Consider the following 23,897-nt stretch of genomic DNA (forward strand, 5'->3'; position numbering starts at 1 on the left):
GACCAGCTAATGGATCAATGTCAAGGTGGACAAGGAGGTTAATTTGGGATATCCATTTGTACTATCAAGGACTGTGAAGAGAGCAGTGGGAAAGGTGGATTCAATCATGGTGACTAGAATCGGCCTTGTTCTGATTAATTGTGTAGAGGAAAAACAGAAGACGCGTGCAATGGATCTGGCAAAATTCACAGCATCGGAAGTAACCTGTATTGATCTTCGAAGAAGGGCAGCTGCCAAAGGAGTTACAGTATGTCTGGAGTGTCGTTAGATGACGACTACCTTATTCAGAAAATCCCAGGAGTGATCAGTGCATGTCACCTGACCAGTATGGTAAATGGAAAGAAGGAGAAAAGCCTATCGATACTATTGCTGGTTGAGGAGACAACCTGCACATGTGAAGCTTGGATACGTGAGGTATGCGGTGGGAGCTTTTGTGTACAAACAATTAGAGTCTGGGAATTGCAAAAGATATGGCCACGTGTCAAATGTTTGCAGATGGAAGAAGTATGTTATTGAATATACTGTGAATGGAAAATGTTGCAACTGTGGTGGGGATCATACTCCGGACTTCCTTGAGTGCCCTGTTAGGGTGAAAGAGGTTGAGGTGTCAAAGATCAGGGCTGCACAGCAGATTCCCTATGTGGAGGTGGTGAAGCAGTCAAAGGGCCAAGAGGCCACAGTGCTGAAGAAGATATGACGATGGATGCACCATGATCCGGATACGCTCATTGTGAAGAAGGTGGATTTTGTAGCATTTATAGCCACAGTTATTAATTGTACTGCACAAGTGTCCAAGGATTCCAAGAAGTTGGACATCACTATATCTGCAGCCGATACGTTTTTGGGGCTCCAAGACCTTTTCACTGCAAGGTCTACTGTCGCCAGAAAACGTCCCGCCCTCACAGGATCCTTCTGAGCCTGTCTAGGGATCTGATTCGAATTTTGGATTTTAACAGAAAAGAAGGTTGATTTTGTTTAGTTAAAATATATTTTTGATCGTTTGTATAGATATTTTTTACGCTGCATTAATTTGTTCTTTTTGGGATCTTTGTCATCCACCCGCACATTAGGTGGCGGAACGCACATCATTATACCAGAGAAGAAGAAGAGGGTGGCTTTGTCGTCACATCCAGTTTCTAAAAACTCTAGAACATTACAGTCTTTGATTACCGTATGTTCGAGTGCTTTTCTTCTGTACGTATGACACGGCATATAAAGCTACAGTCATTAATATGACAGTGCATAGCAAACGATTTTGGTATGTGGCGCCAGCAGTTGCCTGATCTCAATGACTATCTACATTTTACACCTTCCGAGCAAGTCTGGTCATCGAAATTTTGCTAATACAAGAAAAACATTTCAGACCTTTCGTGCGTGCCATCGTTTGCCACCATTGCATTGGCTAGCAACAGGTAAGCTGAATCCATTTGCGGCACATAGGCGGGGTTTGTCCATATTTAGCTATTTAGGCAGCTAGTGTGGGTTAACTGCTAGTTAGCCATATAACTTACCTGTGAAGGTCTGTCTTGATTAACAACCAGTTAAAACGCAGGTACTGCCGTGCTGCACGCGGACAACTGAAGGGTGGATCGCTGTAGCTAGATGGCTAGCTAACGTTAACTAGCTAAACATGTTAACTAACTAGCTGACTTGTCGTGAAATAATAGTACAGCCCGTATAATTGGAGGCATCATAATGTTCCATTTTTAGATGGTAAGTTACCTCTACTTTGCGGAATGGTTTGTTTAATAATAATATTTCAAATAGTTTTGTTCCCCTGACACTTGCCCTAGAATATTTGTATAATTCCATGTTGTTGTAGAAGCAGATGTCTTAATGTCACATGCACAAGTAACGTTACAGTGAAATGCCTTTCTTGCGAACTCAACCCAATAATCAATAAAGATGTAATACTAGAAAAAAAACGAGAAATATGAAGAACTCAATAAGTATTACATCGTTATTAATTATTGGGTTGAGTTTGCGAGAAAGGCATTTCACTGTAACGTTACTTGTGCATGTGACATTAAGACATCTGCTTCTACAACAACATGGAATTATACAAATATTCTAGTGCAAGTGTCAGGGGAACAAAACATCTAAATAGACCTGGACTTATACTTGTGAAAACAACAGACACAACTGACACTTCAGTGACATTTTAACTGGTGTCTATCAACACGTGAGATAAGAATCTGAACTGCACCGCAGTAAAGGTGTTCCAGGCCTTTCTAGGGGATACTAAGCACATTTTCGAGAATAACCGCACACCTCCAGCATTGCGAGGCCTTTTATATTCATATAAATCAAATACAGCACTAGATAAACATCACACATTCATATAAGTTAACAATGAGACATCTTTGCTCATAAAAATACCTCATCGGATCACTAAAATAGTGCTTTAAACATTCCTTATCAGCAAAGGGTGGGGCATTCATTCTTCTGCGGAAGTAGCCTAAATGCGGGCCGTTACAGAAGTGAGTGAATTATAGGATCAGTAGGGTATTAATCAACCCCAGATAAAAAAAATGGAGGTATCCTCACGGGCATGATTCAAGGGTTAATTTAGTGCACTGCACAGGATGATGTCACACAAACATCGTACTCTGGAATGCTGTTCTGTGGTCATTCAATCTGTTGTGTAATGTGACAGTATTTACAAGACTATTTCAGTCTGTTTCTGGTGCTTTCCATCACAGATTCCCCAGTCACAGATGGCCCAAGTGTACACAACTTGATATCAGGTCTTCTTTGCCACAACGTATGTATTTCTGGATGTTGACAATTTTGTGCTCCGTAACAGACCTCGTCATGTAATTTATTTGACTCTTCGCTATTTCTCTCATCCTTTCACAGGGACACTAATCCTGTTGACCTGGTCCACACCAGGAGTGGGGCTAGAGGGGGGGCGGTGGCAATGCTGTGTTGGGGAAATGCTTCCTTCGGTCAGCTAGGTTTGGGCGGGATCGATGAGGAGATTGTGGTGGAGCCCCGGAAATGTGATTTCTTTCATGGGAAGCAGGTGTGTGATATCGGATGTGGCCGACGGCACACCACATTTCTACTGGGAGACGGGACTGTGTACACCTGTGGCTGCAATGACATTGGGCAGCTGGGGCACGAGAAGTCTCGAAAGAAACCAGGTAAGTGTTGCATGCTCCCCTTACTCTAATTAAACCAAAATGGGTCAGTCTAACGCCGTATTTGGTTGAAAACTATCATTAGATGAACTGTGGTGTGGTAAATTGATGTGTTAAACATGTGTTAAACATGTTAAATGCTTTGTGTTCCCCTTAGAGCAGGTTGTGGCACTAGATGCACAGAACATTGTGGCAGTGTCATGTGGGGAGGCCCATACACTCGCACTGAATGACAAAGGACAAGTGTTTGCATGGGGCTTGGCCACAGATGGACAGCTGGGCCTTGCAAACTTCGAAGAATGTGTACGTGTGCCCAGGTGAATAAAATAATACTTTAAAGTCCTCAGGAAGTTCAAGCATAATCCTGTTCATAAATGATATGCGTACAACTCAACGTGTATGAACATGACCCCATTTGTACCGATACTCTTTGCATTGTGGTATTTAAAAAAAATAAAAAGTGATTTGTGACGTGCCTGACATGTAGTATAGATATATTTCACAACAGCATAATGATTACTTTACTTTAATGGACTTTTTTCCCCCCCCTCAGAAACATCAAGAGTTTATCAGATGTAGAAATTGCTCAGGTAGCCTGTGGATATCGGCACTCCCATGCTCTGTCTAGAGGTAAGGGGACATTCGAATAGTCCTTTAAGGTAAAGGAAAGTTCTTAATGCCTTTGGTGACTTGGAAGTTTGACGGGTAGCTAGGAAAAATGAAAGGACGCTCTATCAGTCCTTACCTACTTTCCTTTGCTAAGGATGCACAGGACTATCCTTTGACGGTTTTCAGCAGAACTCAGCCTAAAGATAATTGTGGGAAATTCTCTGAAACGTTTACTTAACACGATTCAATGCCAATAAATTATCATCATTATGGTGAGTTTGTTCAATACATGTGGATAGATAAATAAAATATTGCTTCATTCATGCTTTATATTTCAGTTTAGTGACATCTGAAAGTGGCAGAAAGCTGCCTCTTTCAAGGAGTGGGACTCTAACCCGGAAGCTTATAAGAAATCCCGCTTTGCTCTCCGACGAACCATCAAACAGGCAAAGCGTCAATACAGGACTAAGATCGAGTCGTACTACACCGGCTCTGACGCTCGTCGGATGTGGCAGGGCCTGCAAACCATTAGACTACAAAGGGAAGCATGGCCGAGAGCTGCCCAGTGATACGAGCCTACCGGACGAGCTAAACTACTTCTATGCTCACTTCGAGGCAAATAACACTGAAATGTGCATGAGAGCACCAGCTGTACCGGAAGACTGTGATCACACTCTCCGCAGCCGATTTGAGTAAGACCTATAGACAGGTCAACATTCACAAGGCACTTTCAACCTCTCCCTGTCCAAGTCTGTAATACCAACATGTTTTAAGCAGAACACCATAGTGCCTGTGCCCAAGAACACAAAGGTAACCTGCCTAAATGACTACTGACCCGTAGCACTTACAGTTGAAGTCGGAAGTTTACATACACTTAGGTTGGAGTCATTAAAACTCGTTTTTCAACCACGCCAAATCTATAGTTTGTTAACAAGAAATTTGTGGAAAGTCGGTTAGGACATCTACTTTGTGCATGACACAAGTAATTTTTCTAAAAATTGTTTACAGACAGATTATTTCACTTATAATTCACTAACACAATTCCAGTGGGTCAGTTTACATGCACTAAGTTGACTGTGTCTTTAAACAGCTTGGAAAATTATAGAAAATGATGTCATGGCTTTAGAAGCTTCTGATATACTAATTGACATCATTTGAGTCAATTGGAGGTGTACCTGTGTATGTATTTTAAGGCCTACCTTCAAACTCTGTTCCTCTTTGCTTGACATCATGGGAAAATCCAAATAAATCAGCCAAGACCTCAGAAACATTTTTTTGTAGACCTCCACAAGTCGGGTTCATCCTTGGGAGCAATTTCAAAACGCCTGAAGGTACCTCGTTCATCTGTACAAACAATAGTACGCAAGTATATACACCATGGGACCACACAGCTGTCAGAACGCTCAGGTCAAAGACGACGTGTTCTGTCTCCTAGAGATGATCGTACTTTGGTGCGAAAAGTGCAAATCAATCACAGAACAACAGCAAAGGTACAAAATTATCTATATCCACAGTAAAACAAGTCCTATATCGACATAACCTGAAAGGCCGCTCAGCAAGGAAGAAGCCACTGCTCCAAAACCGCCATAAAAAAGCCAAACTATGGTTTGCAACTGCACATGGGGACAAAGATCGTACTTTTTGGAGAAATGTCCCCTGGTCTGATGAAACAAAAATAGAACTGTTTGGCCATAATGACCATCGTTATGTTTGGAGGAAAAATGGGGAGGCTTGCAACCCGAAGGACACCATCCCAACCGTAAAGCATGGGGGTGGCAGCATCATGTTGTGGGGGTGCTTTGCTGCAGGAGGGACTGGTGCACCTCACAAAATAGATGGCATCGTGAGGTAGGAAAATTGTGGATATATTGAAGCAACATCTCAAGACATCAGTCAGGAAGTTCAAACTTGGTCGCAAATGTGTCTTTCAAATGGACAATGACCCCAAGCATACTTCCAAAGTTGTGGTAAAATGGCTTAAGGACAACAAAGTCAAGGTATTGGAATGGCCATCACAAAGCCCTGACCTCAATCCCATAGAAAATTTGTTGGCAGAACTGAAAAAGCGTGTGCGAGCAAGGAGCCCTATAAACCTGACTCCGTTACACCAGCTCTGTCAGGAAGAATGGACCAAAATTCACCCAACTTATTGTGGGAAGCTTGTGAAAGGCTAACCGATACATTTGACCCAAGTTAAACAATTTTAAAGGCAATGCTACCAAATACTAATTGAGTGTACATAAACTTCTGACCCACTGGGAATGTGATGAAAGAAATAAAAGCTGAAATAAATCATTCTCTACTATTATTCTGACATTTCACATTCTTAAAATAAAGTGGTGATCCTAACTAACCAAAGATGGGGAATTGTAACTAGGATTAAATGTCAGGAATTGTGAAAAACTGAGTTTAAATGTATTTGGCTAAGGTGTATAAACTTCTGACTTCAAATGTACATGCTACCTCAATTAACCGGCGCCCCCCTGCATATATTGCTCTTTTTTACTGCTGCTCTTTAATTACTTGTTACTTTTATCGCTTATCCGTATTCTTTGAAACCACACTGTCGGTTAGGGGCTCGTAAGTAAGCATTTCACTGTAAGGTCTACCTACACCTGTTGTATTTGGCGCATGTGACTAATAAAATTTGATCAGTGAGGCATGAATGAGGATGGACAGATTAAATCAAACCCTATCCTCTTCTTGCTTTTCCTTAAACCGGGTGTACACTATACAAATTTGGCCCCAATTTAGCAGTCCCAGACAAGTTTTTGAGATCGGAGACAAAATCCCAATGTTGTTGCCTACTCGTGGCATGCGGCCGTCACCGACGCTCGTTTAATGTGAGCGTGTCAGAGACGCAATCCGTGGGCTACCGATCTCATCTTTGAACAGTCCCAGACGCCCCAATATTTTCAAATGTTTCATTTTATCGGCACAACATCTGCAGTGTGAGATGTGCAATAACAAGTTTGGACGATCAGCAATAGCTAATCGGAGCTCGCCAGAAAAGAAGTCAGTGCGATGATGAAGTTCATCATCCAGAATGTGTATATTTGAGAGAGCGCGTCGACTAGGCTTACTACTAGCAGGCATTTTGTACTCGCCAAAGTGTCAAATCGTTACAGCTCTGAAGTCCACAAGCAATGTTATTCAATTCAAAATGTTGGCTAGATACAGTATTTCAACACTGTATGACAAACTCTTTCCAGTTAGACATACACGCTTAAGGCTGCTTTGAGCTACATCTGGTTATAGCTACTTAAAATGTTATCACATTGTTTTGGTGAGACAGTGTGGTACGGAGAATCCTCACGACCTAGTAAAGAATCTTGTAGTGTTGTGACCTCTGTCTGTGCCACATCGTTTAGTGTGAGCGACATGACAGGAAAAATAGTTGTTTAATGGGAGAGGCCCACTGATATATTTATTTACTTATTTTTGAAAGTCGTGTACACCCGGCTTTAGTGACTGTCCCTCCCATCTTTACCTTAAACTCTGACGTTTTCAAACAAGGTCAAGGTAAAGTCACTTAGGAAAGGGAAAAAAATATACATCTCAGAAACTATCCAAATGCACCCAAGGACTTCAAACAGAACTAACTTGAATTTCCCCCCAGGGATAATAGACTACTCCAGATTATGCATTCACTTTCTGTCTGGTTTGTTTTGACTTAAACAGGGAATTTTCTGAACGATTTGCTTGATTCGGTTTCCCATCTTCTCTTAAATACTTCAAATCTGTTCCCTTGTTTAGGAGGCCAAGTCTATTCATGGGGACAAAACCGATATGGACAACTAGGGCTGGGAGTAGCTGGACAAGGCATCTCTACTCCCCAAGTCATCCAGTCTTTACAGGGGATTCCCTTCATCCAGATTTCAGCAGGGGGTGCTCACAGCTTTGCCCTCACATTCTCAGGGGCCGTATTTGGCTGGGGGCGCAACAAGTTTGGGCAACTCGGCCTCAATGACAACAATGGTAAGACTGACTAAGCAACTTTCTTGTGACTCACTGTTAATCTGTTTTGAAATGAAGCCAGAAGATATAACATTAAACCAAATAATATTTCAGATCGGTATTATCCAGCCCAGCTCAAGTCCCTCAGGTCACAGAGGGTTATCTACATCTGCTGTGGGGAGGACCACACTGCCGCACTTACAAAGGTAACTTCCTCTTACACAGTGAGGTAGTAGCTGTATGTAGTATGTAGTAGTGTACTCTAAGTATAACTACACTTCGTGTCTTCAGAAAGTATTCATACCCCTTGACTTAATCAAAAGGATTTGTTACAGCCTGAATTCAAAATGGGTGATCGTTTTTTTTCTTCTTTTTTTTCTCACACCCATCTAGACACACTACCCCATAATGACAAAGTGAAAAAAACGTTTTAGAAAGTTTTGCATATTTATTGAAAATGAACCAGTCAAAAGTTTGGACACCTACTCATTTCAGGGTTTTTAGTTATTTGTACTATTTTCTACATTGTAGAATAATAGTGAAGACATCAAAACTATGAAATAACGCATATGGAGATTCTTCAAAGTAGCCACCCTGTGCCTTGATGACAGCTTTGCACACTCTTGGAATTCTCTCAACCAGATTCGAGGTAGCCACCTGTAATGCATTTCAATTAACAGGTGTGCCTTCTTAGAAATTACTTTGTTGAATTTCTTTCCTTAATGCGTTTGAGCCAATCAGTTGTGTTGTTACAAGTTAGGGGCGGTATACAGAAGATAGTATGGACTGGGTCTTTTACCAAATAGGGCTATGGCAAGAACAGCTCAAATAAGCAAAGAGAAATGACATCCCATCATTACTTTGAGACATGAAGGGCCGTCAATCCAGAACATTTCAATAACTTTAAACGTTTCTTCAAGTGCAGTTGCAAAAATCATATAGCTCTATGATGAAACTGGCTCTCATGAGGGCTGCCACAGGAAAGGAAGACGCAGAGTTAACTGCTGCAGAGGATACGTTCATTAGTTACCAGCCTCAGAAATTGCAGCCCAAATAAATGCTTCAGAGTTCAAGTAGCAGACACAACTCAACATCAACTGTTCAGAGGAGACTGCGTGAATCATGCCTTCATGGTTGAATTGCTGCAAAGAAACCACTGCAAAGAAACCACTAATAAAGGACACCAATAAGAAGAGACTTAGAAAAACAAGCAATGGACATTAGACCAGTGGAAACCTGTCCTTTGGTCTGAGTCCAAATTAGAGATTTTTGGTTTCAACCGCCATGTCTTTGTGAGACGCAGAGTAGGTAAACGGGTGATCTCCACATGTGTTTCCCACTGTGAAGCATGGAGGAGGTGTGATGGTGTGGGGGTGCTTTGCTGGTGACACTGTCAGTGATTTATTTAGAATTCAAGGCACACTTAACCAGCATGGCTACCACAGCGATACGCCATCCCATCTGGTTTGCGCTTAGTGGGACTATAATTTGTTTTTCAACAGGACAATGACCCAACACACCTCCAGGCTGTGTAAGGGCTATTTGACCAAGACGGAGAGTGATTAAGTGCTGCATCAGATGATCTGGCCTCCACAATCATCTGACCTCAACCCAACTGCGATGGGTTGGGATGAGTTGGACCGCGGAGTGAAGGACAAGCAGCCAACAAGTGCTCGGCATATGTCGGAACTCCTTCAAGACTGTTGGAGAAGCATTCCAGATGAAGTTGTTTGAGAGAATGCCAGGAGTGTACAAAGCTGTCATCAAGGCAAAGGGTGGCTACTTTGAAGAATGTAAAATCTCAAATATATATTGATTTAAAAAATATTTAAAAATGTAAGGTTACTACATGATTCCATATGTGTTATTTCAAAGTTTTGATGTCTTCACTATTATTCTACAATGTAAAAATAAAAACCCTTGAATGAGTAGGTGTGTCCAAACTTTGGACTTTGCTATGACACTCCAAATTGAGCTAATGTGCATTCAATTTCCTTTGATCATCCTTGAGATGTCACTACAACTTGGTTAGAGTCCACCCAGCAGCTTTGCAGTTCTAGACACACTCAAACCAGTGCGCCTGGCACCTACTACTATACCCCATTCCAAAGGCATTTCAATCTTTTGTCTTTCCCATTCACCCTCTGAATGACACGCATACACAATCCATGGCTCAATCGTCTGAAGGTTTATAAATCCTTTAACCTTCCCTGCACCTCTGATTTGAAGTGGATTTAACAAGTGAGAAGGGATCATAGTCTTTACCTGGTCAGTCTGTCATGGAAAGAGCAGGTAAGAGCAGGTGTTCCCAATGTTTTGTTCAGTGTATATCTGGGGAAGGATATTAAACAATTTCTAGTGTTGATTAGGAAATGGAAAAAAATATGGAAATACCAAGACTCTCCCTGGAGGTGACCAATAACCCAATGACAACTCTGCCAGAACTATGGAGTTCCTTGGTTGGGATGGGAGAACCTGCCAGTAAAACAAGTCTTTACAGCACTTCACCAATCTGGGCTTTATGGGAGGGTGGCCAGACGGAAGCCACTCCTTAGAAAAAGGCACATGACTGCACGCCTGGAGTTTCCAAAAAGGCACGTGAAAGACAGCTCATAAGGTGAAATATTCTGTGGTCTGATTAGACAAAAATATAACTCTTTAGTCTGAATACAAAGCACTATGTCTGGAGAAAACCAGACACAGCTCATCACCCGTCTAACACCATCCCTACCGTGAAACATGGTGGCAGCATCATGCTATGAGGATGCTTTTCAGTGGCAGAGACTGGGAGACTGGTAAGGATATAGAGAAGAATGAATGGAATCAAATATAGGCAAATCCTTGATGAGAACCTGTTTCAGAGTGCAAATGACCTTAGACTGGGACAAAGAGTATGTTCCAACAGGACAATGACCCCAAGCATACAGGCAAATCAACACTGAAATGGCTTTAGAACAAGTGTCTCTTGAGTGGCCCAGCCAAAGCCCAGACTTGAATCCCATTTAAATCTGTGGAAAGACTTGAAGATGGCTGTTCACTGTCGCTCCCCATCCTACTTAGCAGATTTTCTCAAGTTCTATAAGGAAGAATGGGAGAAAATCCCCAAATCCAGATGTGCAAAGCTGATAGACACACACAAGACGCCTCAAACCTGTAATCGCTGCCGACAAAGGTGCTTTCACAAAGTGTTGACTCGAGTGTGAATACTTATGTAAATGAGATATTTCTGTCTTTTAATTTTCCTTAACTTGCCAAAAATATCTAACATATTTTCACTTTGTCATTATGGGGTATTGTGTGTCAATGGGTGAGGGGGAAGGAGAAAAAAAGGTAATCACTTTTGAAATCAGGCTGTAACACAACAAAATGTGGAATAAGTAGAGGGGTATGAATACTTTCTGAAGGCACTGTGCATTGTTATTTCATTCCTACTGAACAAAAATATAAATGCAACATGCAGCAATTTCAAAGTTTTTACTGAGAGAGTTCATATAAGTAGATCAGTCAATTGAAATAAATTCATTAGGCCCTAATCTATGGATTTCGCATGACTGGGAATACAGATATGCATCTGTAGGTCAGATACACTATACAACGTGGCACCATCACAGGATGCCACCTGCCCAAAAAGTCCACATTTCTGCCCTGCTAGAGCTTCCCCGGTCAATTGTAAGGGCTTTATTGTGAAGTGGAAACGTCTAGGAGCAACAACGGCTCAGCCGTGAAGTGGTAGCTCACACAAGCTCACAGAACGGGACAGCTGAAGTGCGTAGCGCCTACAAATCGTCTTCCTCGGTTGCAACACTCACTACCGAGTTCAAAACTGCCTCTGGAAGCAACGTCAGCACAATAACTGTTCATCAGGAGCTTCATGAAATGTGTTTCCATGACCGAGAAGCCACACACAAGCCTAAGATCACCATGCGCAATGCCAAGAATTGGCTGGAGTGGTGTAAAGCTGCCGCCGTTGGACTCTGGAGGAGTGGAAACGCGTTCTCTGGAGTGATGAATCACGCTTCACTATCTGGCAGTCTGACGAACTAATCTGTTTTTTGCAGATGCTAGGAGAACGCTACCTGCCCGACTGCGTAGTGCCAACTAAAGTTTGGTTAAGGAGCAATAATTGTTCAGGCTAGGCCCCTTAGTTCCAATAAAGGGAAATCTTAACGCTACAGCATACAATGACATTCTAGACTATTCTGTGCTTCCAACTTTGTGGCAATATTTTGGGGAACGCTCTTTCCTGTTTCAGTATGACAATGCCCCCGTGCACAAAGCAAGGTCCATACAGTAATGGTCTGTCGATATCGGTGTGGAAGAACTTGACTGGCCTGCACAGAGCCCTGACCTCTATCCCATCGAACACCTTTGGGATCAATTGGAACGCTGACTCCGAACCAGGCCTAATCGCCCAACATCAGTGCCCAACCTCACTAATGCTAGTGGCTGAATGGAAGCAAGCCCCTGCAGCAATCTTCCAGCATCTAGTGGAAAGCCTCCCAAAAGAGTGGAGGCTGTTATAGCAGCAAAGGGGTGAACAACACCATATGAATTCCCATGTTTTTGGAATGAGATGTTCGACAAGCAGGTGTCCACATACTTTTGGTCATGTAGTGTACCTTAACGAAAAGGTAGGGGCGTGGATCAGAACACCAGTCAGTTTCTGGTGTTCTATTTGTCTCATGCAGCGCGACCCCTCTCCTTCGCATAATGTGATCAGGCTGTTGATTGTGGAATGTTGTCCCACTCTTTAATGGCTGTGATGGTGACAGATGGATGGCACAAAAATGGGCCTCAGGATCTCGTCACAGTATCTCTGTGCATTCAAATTGCCATAAATAAAATGCAATTGTGTTTGTTGTCCGTAGGTAATGCCTGCCCATACATTAACCCCACCAAACCGCTCGCCCACAAGACATACACCATACACATGGTCTGCTATTGTGAGGTCAGTTGGACATACTGCCAAATACTGCGGCTTATGGTAGATAAATTAACATTTAATTATTTGGCAACAGCTCTGGTGGACATTCCTTTAGTTAGCATGCCAATTGCCCACTCCTTCAACTTGAGACATCTGTGGTGTTGTGACAACTGCACATTTCAGTGGGCTTTGATTGTCCCCAGCAAAAGGTGCACCTGTGTAATGATCATGCTGTTTTAATCAGCTTCTTGATATGCCACACCTGCTTTGTGTGTGTGGAACATTTCTGGTATCTTTTATTTCAGCTCATTAAACATTAAACATGGAACAAACGCATTACATGTTGCATTTATATTTTTGTTTAGTGTACATTCTGAAACCCCTTTCACCTCCTTAAGATTTTGTTTTGTTTCTTTCATAGGAAGGAGGTGTGTTTACATTTGGAGCAGGAGGGTATGGCCAGCTTGGACATAACACTACAAACCATGAGATCAACCCCAGGAAGGTGTTTGAGCTCATGGGAAATGTAGTCACACAGATATCCTGTGGAAGGTACAGCACACTGTCTGCTGCGCTGTCTCTGCTTTCAAATGTGGCACTGGTCTGTTTTAGAATACACAAAGCAGATTCACCAAGTCCATAGTCTCCAGAAAGATTTTGAAAATCATGTGTAGCATGACGGGAAATACATGCATCTGAAACCTATGGTATCTGGGGGAGACAAGTATTTGGGCTGACATTTCAAAGTTCCTAAAACACTAATATCATAGAACACATGGTGTCTTGAGAAACATTTGTGATATTTTGTATGTCCTTTCAAGACAGCACACTCTGGCCTTCATCCCCTCCTCTGGAAAGATGGATTCATTTGGGCTGGGAGGGAACGGGCAGCTCGGTACACGCTCCACATCCAACAGGAACAGCCCTGCCCCAGTCAAAGGCCCCTGGGTGGCCTACAATGGCCCGATGCCCACAATCGCAGGTTAGTGCAGGCCCCCTCAGACGGGTTTCACAGGTAAACACTTCAAGTTTCTGCATCTGATTTGAATCTTTGATTCAGAAGACTGATCATAACTTTATATTCCAGACATGGAGCAGGGCTGCTGTGTTAAGAGGATCTATGCTGGAGGGGACCAGAGCTTTGCCCACTGTTACACTCCCCAGGTCATTTTCATACCCCACCAGCCCTAATTTATCAAGAGTCCTCATAACTAAGGTTCTGCGCTAACAAATGTTGTATTTATTTAGAGAAATTAATACATGAAGTGTTGCCAATCCTATTTGGGGATTTTGGTGATACAGTTTGTAAACATGTCAGAAAGACTTGCACGTGCTGAAAACATGTCAATGCTTACTGTTTACATGTTCATGATAGTGAAATGGTTTACTTTTTGTCATTTTTAAGTAATTTAATACAATTTATTCTGCTAGAACCCTCTGGTGCCTGACGACATCAGAATACCAGATCCCAGAAGACACATATGCACCTTATCTGCTGATCTCACTCAGAGATGGCTGAACCATTATACACACGGAAGACTCCCACAAGAGATTTCCAAGTAAAATCCTCACTTCTCAAAATACGCTCATAAATTAGTATTAGCTATAGTATGGATGAACAGTGGCTTTTTTTTTTGGTCCCAGCTAGATTGTGTATCTGCATGAGCCTGTGTTGAACACTGTTTTTCTTTTGACTTTTTTCTTGTAGTGAGATCGATCTTGTGTTTTCCTCTGCAAGTTGCCTCAATGGAAGCTTTCTGGCTGGCAGGTAATATCAATTACACTTCACTTTGAAAATGTTACTGAAAGTATTGAAATAATAAAAAAAAAAAATAATTGAAGAAAACCTTTGGGAAAGGAGGATACAACTGTCTGCCTTCAACTGAAACGGGACGATCAGTCTGCATGTTAATTGAAGATTTCTGAAGTGTCAACATTTACTCTATGAATTAAAGCTTTTGCTATGTTCTATTGTCATTGATGCATGTTTTACTGAAGAGAACCTCTGTTTTGTGTAGCCATCCAGATCACTACAACACGAGCAGTAAATGCTCAGGGGTGGACATGAACATGGCTCGCCTCTTGTTTCACAGAGTCGTTCAACATGACTATCCAGAAATTGCACAGCAGGTAACTTGTACATGGCTGAGAGTAATTTGATTTTTGAAGTATGTGGTTTACCAAAAAATATTCATCCTCATGTTATGACATTTGTTGACGCTTTAGCATGTAGGGTATTCCAATTAGTGGTGCAAATAAAGGGAGTCGGTATATTATAAGTCTGGCTGGCTAAAATGACAGTTAACCACTTAACTTTGCCACCCTTCTGTATGAATTGTTATAGCATTAAACATGACACTGTGTTCTCATGTGTCAGATTGCAGCCAGTCTGGAAAAGAACCTGATTCCCAGACTAAGCAGCTCCCCTCCAGACATCGAGGCGCTGAGACTCTACCTCACCCTGCCAGAGTGTCCTCTCTTCAGCGACCCAAACACATACGTGACTCTGGCCATCCCTTTTGCCAAGGCACTCATCAGTCTGAAAGAGGCTCCACTGAAGGTGCTTGGTAAGTTGCTACAGTTGAAGTCGGAAGTTTACATATAGTCGTGGCCAAAAGTTTTGAGAATGACACAAATATTAATTACCACAAAGTTTGCTGCCTCAGTGTCTTTAGATATTTTTGTCAGATGTTACTATGGAATACTGAAGTATAATTACAAGCATTTCATAAGTGTCAAAGGCTTTTATTGACAATTACATTAAGTTGATGCAGGGAGTCAATATTTGCAGTGTTGACCCTTTTTCAAGACCTCTGCAATCCGCCTTGGCATGCTGTCAATTAACTTCTGGGCCACATCCTGACTGCAGCCCATTGTTGGGGCGGCAGGGTAGCCTAGTAGTTAGCGCGTTGGGCTAGTAACCGAGAGGTTGCAAGATCGAATCCCTGAGCTGACACGGTGTAAATCTGTCGTTCTGCCCCTGAACAAGGCAGTTAACCCACTGTTCCTAGGCCATCATTGAAAATAAGAATTTGTTCTTAACTGACTTGTTTATAAAGGTAAAATAATAAATAGTTGCATAATCAATGCTTGGAGTTTGTCAGAATTTGTGGGGTTTTGTTTCTCCACCCGCCTCTGGGGAGTTTCCTGGCCATGGACCCAAAATATCAATGTTTTGTTCCCTGAGCCTGGCAAGGTGCTCCATCATGCTGGAAAAGGCATTGTTCGTCACCAAAATGTTCCTGGATGGTTGGGAGAAGTTGCTCTCTGAGGATGTGTTGGTACCATTCTTTATTCATGGCTGTGTTCTTATGCAAAATTGACACAGATTGTAGCGCTCACCTTGTCTTCTCCGGACAAGCTTTTTTCCGGGTGCCCCAAATAAACTGAAAAAAATGACTTTACCCCAGTCCTCAGCAGTCTTGTACCCAGTCTTGAACCCTGTACCTTTTGCAGAATATCAGTCTGTCCCTGATGTTTTTCCTGGAGAGAAGTGTCTTCTTTGCTGCCCTTCTTGACACCAGGCCATCCTCCAAAAGTCTTTGCCTCACTGTGCGTGCAGATGCACTCACACCTGCCTGCTGCCATTCCTGAGCAAGCTCTGTACTGGTGGTGCCCTGATCCCGCAGCTTAATCAACTTTAGGAGACTGTCCTGGCGCTTGCTGGACTTTCTTGGGCGCCCTGAAGCCTTTTTCACAACAATTGAACCGCTCTCCTTGAAGTCCTTGATGATCTGATAAATGGTTGATTTAGGTGCAATCTTACTGGTAGCAATATCCTTGCCTGCGAAGCCCTTTTTGTGCAAAGCAATGATGACGGCACGTGTTTCCTTGCAGGTAGTCATGTTTGACAGAGGAAGAACAATGATTCCAATTCAATCAGCATGACAGAGTGATCTCCAACCTTGTCCTCGTCAACACTCACACCTGTGTTAACGAGAGAATCACTGACATGTCAGCTGGTCCTTTTGTGGCACGGCTGAAATGCAGTGGAAATGTTTTTTTTTTAGGATTCAGTTCATTTGCATGGCAAAGAGGGACTTTGCAATTAATTGCAGTTCATCTGATCACTCTTCATAACATTCTGGAGTATATGCAAATTGCCATCATACAAATTGAGGCAGCAGAATTTGAAAATTAATATTTGTTATTCTCAAAACTTTTGGCCACGACTGTACATTTAAACTCTGTTTTTCACAATTCCTGACATTTAATCCTTGTAAATATTCCCTGTCTTAGGTCAGTTAGGATCACCACTTTATTTTAAGAATGTGAAATGTCAGAATAATAGTAGAGAGAATTATATAATTCAGCTTTTATTTCTTTCATCACATTCCCAGTGGGTCAGAAGTTTACATACACTCAATTAGTATTTGATAGCATTGCCTTTAAATTGTTTAACTTGGGTCAAATGTTTCGGGTAGCCTTCCACAGAGCTGGTGTAACGGAGTCAAGTTTGTAGGCCTTGCTCGCACACGCTTTTTCATTTCTGCCCACAAATGTTCTATAGGATTGAGGTCAGGGCTTTGATGGCCATTCCAATACCTGGACTTTGTTGTCCTTAAGCCATTTTGCCACAAGTTTGAAAGTATGCTTGGGGTCATTGTCCATTTGGAAGACCCATTTGCGACCAAGCTCTAACTTCCTGACTGATGTCTTGAAATGTTGCTTCAATATATCCACATAACTTTCCTACCTCATGATGCCATCTATTTTGTGAAGTGCACCAGTCCCTCCTGCAGCAAAGCACCCCTGCAACATGATGCTGCGGGATGGTGTTCTTCGGCTTGCAAGCATCCCCCTTTTTCCTCCAAATATAGTGATGGTCATTATGGCTAAACAGTTCTATTTTTGTTTCATCAGACCAGGGGGCATTTCTCCAAAAAGTACAATCTTTGTCCCCATGTGCAGCTGCATACCGTAGTCTGGCTTTTTTATGGCTGTTTTGGAGCAGTGGCTTCTTCTTTGCTGAGCGGCCTTTCATGTTATATCGATATAGGACTCGTTTTACTGTGGATATAGATACTTTTGTACCTGTTTCCTCCAGCATCTTCAAGGTCCTTTGTTCTAGGATTGATTTGCACTTTTCTCAGCAAAGTACGTTCATCTCTAAGAGACAGAACGCGTCACCTTCCAGAGCGGTATGACGGCTGTGTGGTCCCATGGTGTTTATACTTGCGTACTATTGTTTGTACAGATGAACGTGGTACCTTCGGGCTTTTGGAAATTGCTGCCAAGGATAAACCATACTTGTAGAGGTCTACAATTTTTGTTTTCTGAGATCTTGGCTGATTTCTTTTGATTTTCCCATGATGTCAAGCAAAGAGGCACTGAGTTTGAAGGTAGGCCTTGAAATACATCCACAGGTATACCTCCAATTGACTCAAATGATGTCAATTAGCCTATCAGAAGCTTCTAAAGCCATGACATCATTTTCTGGAATTTTCCAAGCTGTTTAAAGGCACAGTCAACTTAGTGTATGTAAAATTCTGACCCACTGGAATTGTGTTACAGTGAATTATAAGTGAAATAATCTGTAAACAATTGTTGGGAAAATCACTTGTGTCATGCACACAGTAGATGTCCTAACCGACTTGACAAAACTATAGTTTGTTAACAAGAAATTTGTGGAGTGGTTGAAAAATGAGTTTTAATGACTCCAACCGAAGTGTATGTAAACTTCCGACTTCAGCTATATATTCGTTGAACATAATGGAGCAGCAAACTGTTCAGAGAGAGATTAAGTCTGGGTATTTAATTGATGTATTAGCAGGTTTTGGTATTTTGAGTGATTGATTGAAATCAATATGTTGAATAAAGTGTTTTTATAGATTCTACTATGTGGTCAGGTAAACCTCTTAGTTTATTTGATTTTTGCATCCAAATTGTCTTACGTCTCTTTGCTTTGCTCTGTACTGATCCAGGCAACTGGTGGTCTCAATTCGAAGCCCCAGTCTTCCAGAGGCTTGTGGAGCTGTATAAGGTGGTGGTGGTTTACCTGCTGAAGATGCACAAGGTGGGAGTCCCCCACTCAGAGCAGAGGGTCTTCACCTGCTTCCTGGACACGGCACTCAAGCTTCTGGAGATCCTGCACGCTGTGAGTGTTCATACACAAATCGCATACGCCGGATTCACACTATGGGGCCGAGCTGTATGGCGTGATTCAAGCAATACTGTAGAAGAGCATTATTTCTCACATTACTCCTAAAACATTTATTGTTTTAATTTTTTTAAATTGTTGCTTTTCCTTCAAATGCCTCAGGGTTAACAGTTTTATTTTATTTTTATTGATCTCCTAGGTGAACGAAAGAGCCGGACATATGATACAGTACGACAAATTCTACATTCACGAGTTGGATGACCTGATAGACATCCGAAACGACTACATCACATGGATTCAACAGCAGATGTACTCTATGGTGAGTTGAGCAACTTCAATACTACGATCCCTGAATGCACAATGTTATTGAGAACCCATGGAATCTCATCTTTTACAAATGCTGTCACCAATATCCTAGCCTAAGTTATTGCTTCTGTTCCCTTAGGCTCATGACAGTGCAGTCACCCTCTGTAAGTACCCCTTCGTGTTTGATGCCCAGGCAAAGACCACCCTGCTTCAAACTGATGCTGTTATTCAAATGCAGGTAAGGATGAATGAGTCATTCGTTTTTACACATTGAACAAAATAATTGATCGTGTGACAATTTCCATGATTTATCTTGAAGTTGCACCATGACGGTTGAGCTCTTTTTTTTGTCTTATGCTTGCTTGTTTAGCTTTTCAAGCACCTTGAGATTTTTCTGTATAATGAAAAGCGCTGTAGAGGTTGAATGGATTTAGAATTATTTCTGGTGTCATTAGATGGCAGTGGACCAGGCACAGCGGCAGAACTTCAGCTCCATGTTCCTTCCTGTGGTGGAGTCTGTTAACCCTTGCCTCATCCTCATTGTGAGGAGGGAGAACATCGTCGGGGACACCATGGAGGTCCTCAGGAAGTCCAAGAACGTCGACTACAAGAAACCGCTGAAGGTTAGCCTGTTTACCCTCTGCCATCACACCTGGGTTGTGTTCATTAGGGCACACTATAGCAACACAAAAATGAGCATATCTTATCCTGACATTCCTCCTCTCCCCCCTGTTTTCTTCCGTTGCCTAACACAACCCTGAACCTGAATTTGTCAGATCAGACTGTTGAGACTGCTGTCCTAGATGTACGCTGGAGTTGATGGTTATGTTTTTGCAATGCAGGTGATCTTTGTTGGAGAAGAGGCGGTCGATGCAGGGGGTGTGCGGAAGGAGTTCTTCCTTCTCATCATGAGAGAGCTCCTGGACCCCAAATACGGCATGTTCCGATACTACGAGGAGTCCAGGCTGATCTGGTTTGCAAACAAGGTACACTGTTCTATTGATACATTTCACTCTTGTTTCATTCCAGTGAAATGTGCGTTGTGTCCTTTCAGAAAACTCTCTAGCTTTATGTTGACACTTTGTCAAGGTATTCCCAGTAGTGTTATGTTGTGGTATTCTGTTTAAAATCTGAAGTACTGGTATGCTTGGACACCATCCTGGTTGCATTTCCTCACTCTATGGACCATGTTCCTCTCAGACGTTTGAGGACATTGACCTGTTCCACCTCACCGGGGTCATCTGTGGGCTGGCCATCTACAACCTCACTATCGTGGACCTCCACTTCCCAGTGGCCCTGTACAAGAAGCTGCTGAAGAGGAACCCCACGTTGGATGATCTTAAGGAGCTGATGCCTGATGTGGGGAGGTCAGCTTAGGGGTCAAGCACCTTGGGGGTTTCCCTTAAGCACTAATGTGGATGCACGGTCTGCTTATTGCTTTCATGGTGCAATAAAATATAAATGGTTGTGGAAGATTCTTGAGCATCAGAGGATATGAGAAGGTTGACAAATTGGCAAATTTGATTGTTTCAAAAAAGTTTATTCCAAATTATACACTGAGAATACCCAACATTAGAATTGAATTGCAATTGGACCCCATCAGGGCATGGACTATACAAGGTGTCAAAAGCATTTCATCCCACAGTTGTTAGGTTGGCCGGATGTCCTTTTGGTGGTCGACCATTCTTGATATACACGGGAAACTGGAAAAACCCAGCAGTGTTGGAGTTCTTGACACAAACCGGTGCTCCTAGAACCTACTTCCATACCCTATTTAAAGGCACTTTAAATATTTTGTCTTCCCTATTCACCCTCTGAGTGGCACACATTCACAATCCTTGTCTAGATTGTCTCAAGCTTTAAAAATCCTTCTTTACCCTGTCTCCTCCCCTTCATCTACACTGATTTGAAGTGGATTTAACAAATGACTCAATAAGGGATTGTAGCTTTCACCTAGAAGCAACTGGTCATTCTATGTCATGGAAAGAGCAGGTGTCCTTAATGTTTTGTATACTCAGTGTACAGTGCTTTTTGGAAAGTATTCAGACCCCTTGACTTTTTCCACATTTTGTTACATTAGTCTTATTATAAAATGTATTAAATAAATGTTTCCCCTCAATCTACACACAATACCCAATAATCAGAGTGAAAACAGGTTTTTAGAATTGATAAATAAAAATACATGTTTTTTTTACATAAGTATTCAGACTATTTGCTATGAGACTCCAAAATTGAGCTCAGTTGCATCCTGTTTCCATTGATCATCCTTGTGATGTTTCTACAACCTGCTTAGAGTTTGCCAAAAGGCACCTAAAGGACTCTGACCATAAAAAACAAGATTCTCTGGTCTTATGAAACTAAGATCTAACTCTTTGGGCTTACGTCTGGAGGAAACCTGGAACCATTCCCACGGTGAAGCATGGTGGTGGCAGCATCATGCTGTGGGGATGTTTTTCAACAGCAGGGACTGGGAGACTAGTCGGGATCGAGAGAAAGATAGATCCTTAATGAAAACCTGCTCCAGAGCGCTCAGGACCTCAGACTGGGGGTGAAGGTTCACCTTCCAACAGGACAACAACCCTAAGCACACAGCCAAGACATCGCAAGAGTGGCTTTGGGACAAGTCTCTGAATATCCTTGAGTGACCCCGCCGGAGCCCGGACTTGAACCCGACCGAACATCTCTGGAGTGACCTGAAAATAGCTGTGCCGTGACGCTCCCAATCCAACCTGACAGAGCTTGAGAGGATCTGCAGAGAATAATAGAAGAAACTCCCCAAATACAGGTGTGCCAAGTTTGTCACATCATATCCAAGAAGACTCGAGGCTGTAATCGCTGTGAAAGGTGCTTCAACAAAGTAGTGAGTAAAGGGTCTGAATACTTATTTAATTGTGATATTTCCATTTTTATTTTATTTTATATGCATTAGCAAAAATTTCTACACACCTGTTTTTGCTTTATCATTATGGGGTATTGTGTGTTGATTGAGTAGAAAAAAACAATCAACGTAAAACAAAATGTGGAAAACGTCAAGGAGTCTGCATACTTTCCGACTGCACCGTGGGCTGTAGTATGAGCAATTGTCCCTTTTTTCACTGAAAACCAGGAGTCTGCAGCAGTTACTAGACTACACAGAGGATGATGTTGAAGACACATTCTGCTTGAACTTCACCGTAGGTTTCAACATTTTTTTTACATCAATGTACTTTAGGTAGCTGAATCTCTTGTCTAGAGATGGCAAAGGGGTGACGTGTGCAAGGCTTACTAGGAGAAGTCAATGTAATTTGTCCAACTTGTTTCAGGTTACAGTGGAAAACTTTGGCGCCACAGAGGTCTTAGAACTGGTTCCAAATGGCATGGATATCTGTGTTGACAACTCAAACAGGTAATTTTACAGAGTATTCCAAGTTCTTCTAATTGAACTTCTACTTAGCGACAAAGTCGGGCTGAATGTTAAGTGGATTGATTTGATTCAAAGTTTTTGAACAAATGTGTAGTTCTGTAACAAAATGGTGCTTAATCGTATGTCTTGTCTGAGTGTCTAAACATATGTTGAGAGCCTCTGAGTGTCTGCTGATGCGTTTCTGAATATTATTTTTCATGGCGTTCCCCCTCAGGCCTGAGTTTGTCTCTGCATACGTGGACTACATCTTCAATAAATCAGTGGCTGCGCTTTTCGAGTCCTTTTTCGCAGGCTTCCACAAAGTGTGTGGTGGCAAAGTCCTGGAGCTGTTCCAGCCCAACGAACTGCAGGCCATGGTCATTGGCAACACCAACTACGATTGGAAAGAGCTTGAAAAGGTACAGAGGTGTCCCCATTTAGCTTGAATGATATAAATTGGTCTTGGAGTGGTACAGTAATGGAATTTGTTTCTTTCACCAGAGCACTGAGTATAAAGGAGAGTATTGGGCTGAAAATCCAACCATTAAGTTCTTCTGGGAGGTGTTCCACGATCTCTCTTTGGAGAAGAAGAAGCTCTTTCTCTGTAAGGCACTCTCTTTGAAAGTATTCAGACTGTCATGTCACAATGCCATGCTAGCAGTGGCTATTTACTGCTTAAATGCTTTTGGCACTGAAGTAATGTGTATTGTATTTTCAGTGTTTCTCACAGGAAGTGACCGCATTCCCATCCTGGGCATGAAAAGCCTGAAGCTGGTGATCCAACCCACGGGAGGCGGGGAACACTACCTGCCCGTTGCACACACCTGCTTCAACCTATTGGACCTGCCCAAATACAGCAGCCGGGAGACGCTCCAAAACAAGCTTCTCCAAGCCATAGATCACAATCAAGGTTTCAACCTGGCCTAACGAATGGCACACAGACAATACCTAGCTCCACCCAGACTGTCACATGCACATGTCTTTGCCCCGTCAACTGACTCGATTCCTGCTTTAAAACTGCAGCACTGTCACTGGCGTGAAATGGAACAGACTAAGCAGCATTTGCAGGTGGGCAAATGGTTATGCAAGAGGCTTGAGGGCTTTCTAATTCAAGGCCAATCTTTGCTTTGATATTTCAGCATCATTTACAGTTTCACACGTCACAATATTGAAGACCCAGTTGAGTTCAAATTCAATTCATATTGTTTGATATTTCTCTTGTAGATTAGCTTTTACCCGTGTTTGGATATAAGCCTGTCTAAATAGGCCAAAGTTCTGGTATAAAATCTTTGAGCTCAGCTGGCACAAGATAGCACTGTTCATGAATTAAATGAATCTTCTACTTTGGCAATTTCTACCATGAATAGAAATGAATCTACCATGGTAAAAACATGGTATGAATGTGAGCATTTGATGTTGCGTGGAAGTTCTTGGCTGTAAGCCTTAACTAGACAAATAAAAAATAAAAACATTACA

General features: G+C 42.2%; 1 protein-coding gene across 7 annotated transcripts; it reads left to right on the forward strand.

Annotated features, from left to right (window-relative positions):
* The first annotated feature begins 1,128 nt into the window (after positions 1–1,128).
* herc4 (HECT and RLD domain containing E3 ubiquitin protein ligase 4) lies at positions 1,129–23,897 on the forward strand. 7 transcript variants are annotated; one of them, XM_024424386.2, is made up of 25 exons: positions 1,132–1,412; positions 2,703–2,764; positions 2,860–3,146; positions 3,301–3,460; positions 3,697–3,773; positions 7,509–7,730; positions 7,824–7,915; positions 13,055–13,185; positions 13,455–13,615; positions 13,721–13,797; positions 14,065–14,192; positions 14,342–14,401; positions 14,652–14,763; positions 15,011–15,200; positions 18,552–18,730; positions 18,933–19,052; positions 19,179–19,277; positions 19,495–19,662; positions 19,882–20,025; positions 20,240–20,406; positions 22,146–22,212; positions 22,342–22,424; positions 22,657–22,840; positions 22,923–23,025; positions 23,140–23,897. In XM_024424386.2, exons 3-25 carry the CDS (start codon positions 2,921–2,923, stop codon positions 23,346–23,348), a joined length of 3,159 nt encoding a protein of 1,052 aa, XP_024280154.1. In that variant the 5' UTR covers positions 1,132–1,412; positions 2,703–2,764; positions 2,860–2,920; the 3' UTR covers positions 23,349–23,897. The 7 variants fall into 7 exon arrangements, with proteins under 7 accessions (XP_024280159.1, XP_024280154.1, XP_024280156.1 ...); XM_024424390.2 differs by having other exon boundaries at positions 1,133–1,412; positions 18,558–18,730; XM_024424387.2 differs by lacking the exon at positions 1,132–1,412 and adding an exon at positions 1,488–1,713.

The sequence above is a fragment of the Oncorhynchus tshawytscha genome, linkage group LG06 (assembly GCF_018296145.1).
Source record: "Oncorhynchus tshawytscha isolate Ot180627B linkage group LG06, Otsh_v2.0, whole genome shotgun sequence".
Classification (NCBI taxonomy): Eukaryota; Metazoa; Chordata; class Actinopteri; order Salmoniformes; family Salmonidae; genus Oncorhynchus; species Oncorhynchus tshawytscha.

What these genes read in the sequence shown, in the direction of transcription:
- herc4 (XM_024424386.2), top strand. Translation starts at nt 2,921, where the DNA reads ATGCTGTGTTGGGGAAATGCTTCCTTCGGTCAGCTAGGTTTGGGCGGG. An exon ending in ACACTGCCGCACTTACAAAG is followed by an intron (nt 7,916 to 13,054) that starts GTAACTTCCTCT and finishes TTTCTTTCATAG; the next exon opens with GAAGGAGGTGTGTTTACATT. An exon ending in GGCTCCACTGAAGGTGCTTG is followed by an intron (nt 15,201 to 18,551) that starts GTAAGTTGCTAC and finishes TGCTCTGTACTG; the next exon opens with ATCCAGGCAACTGGTGGTCT.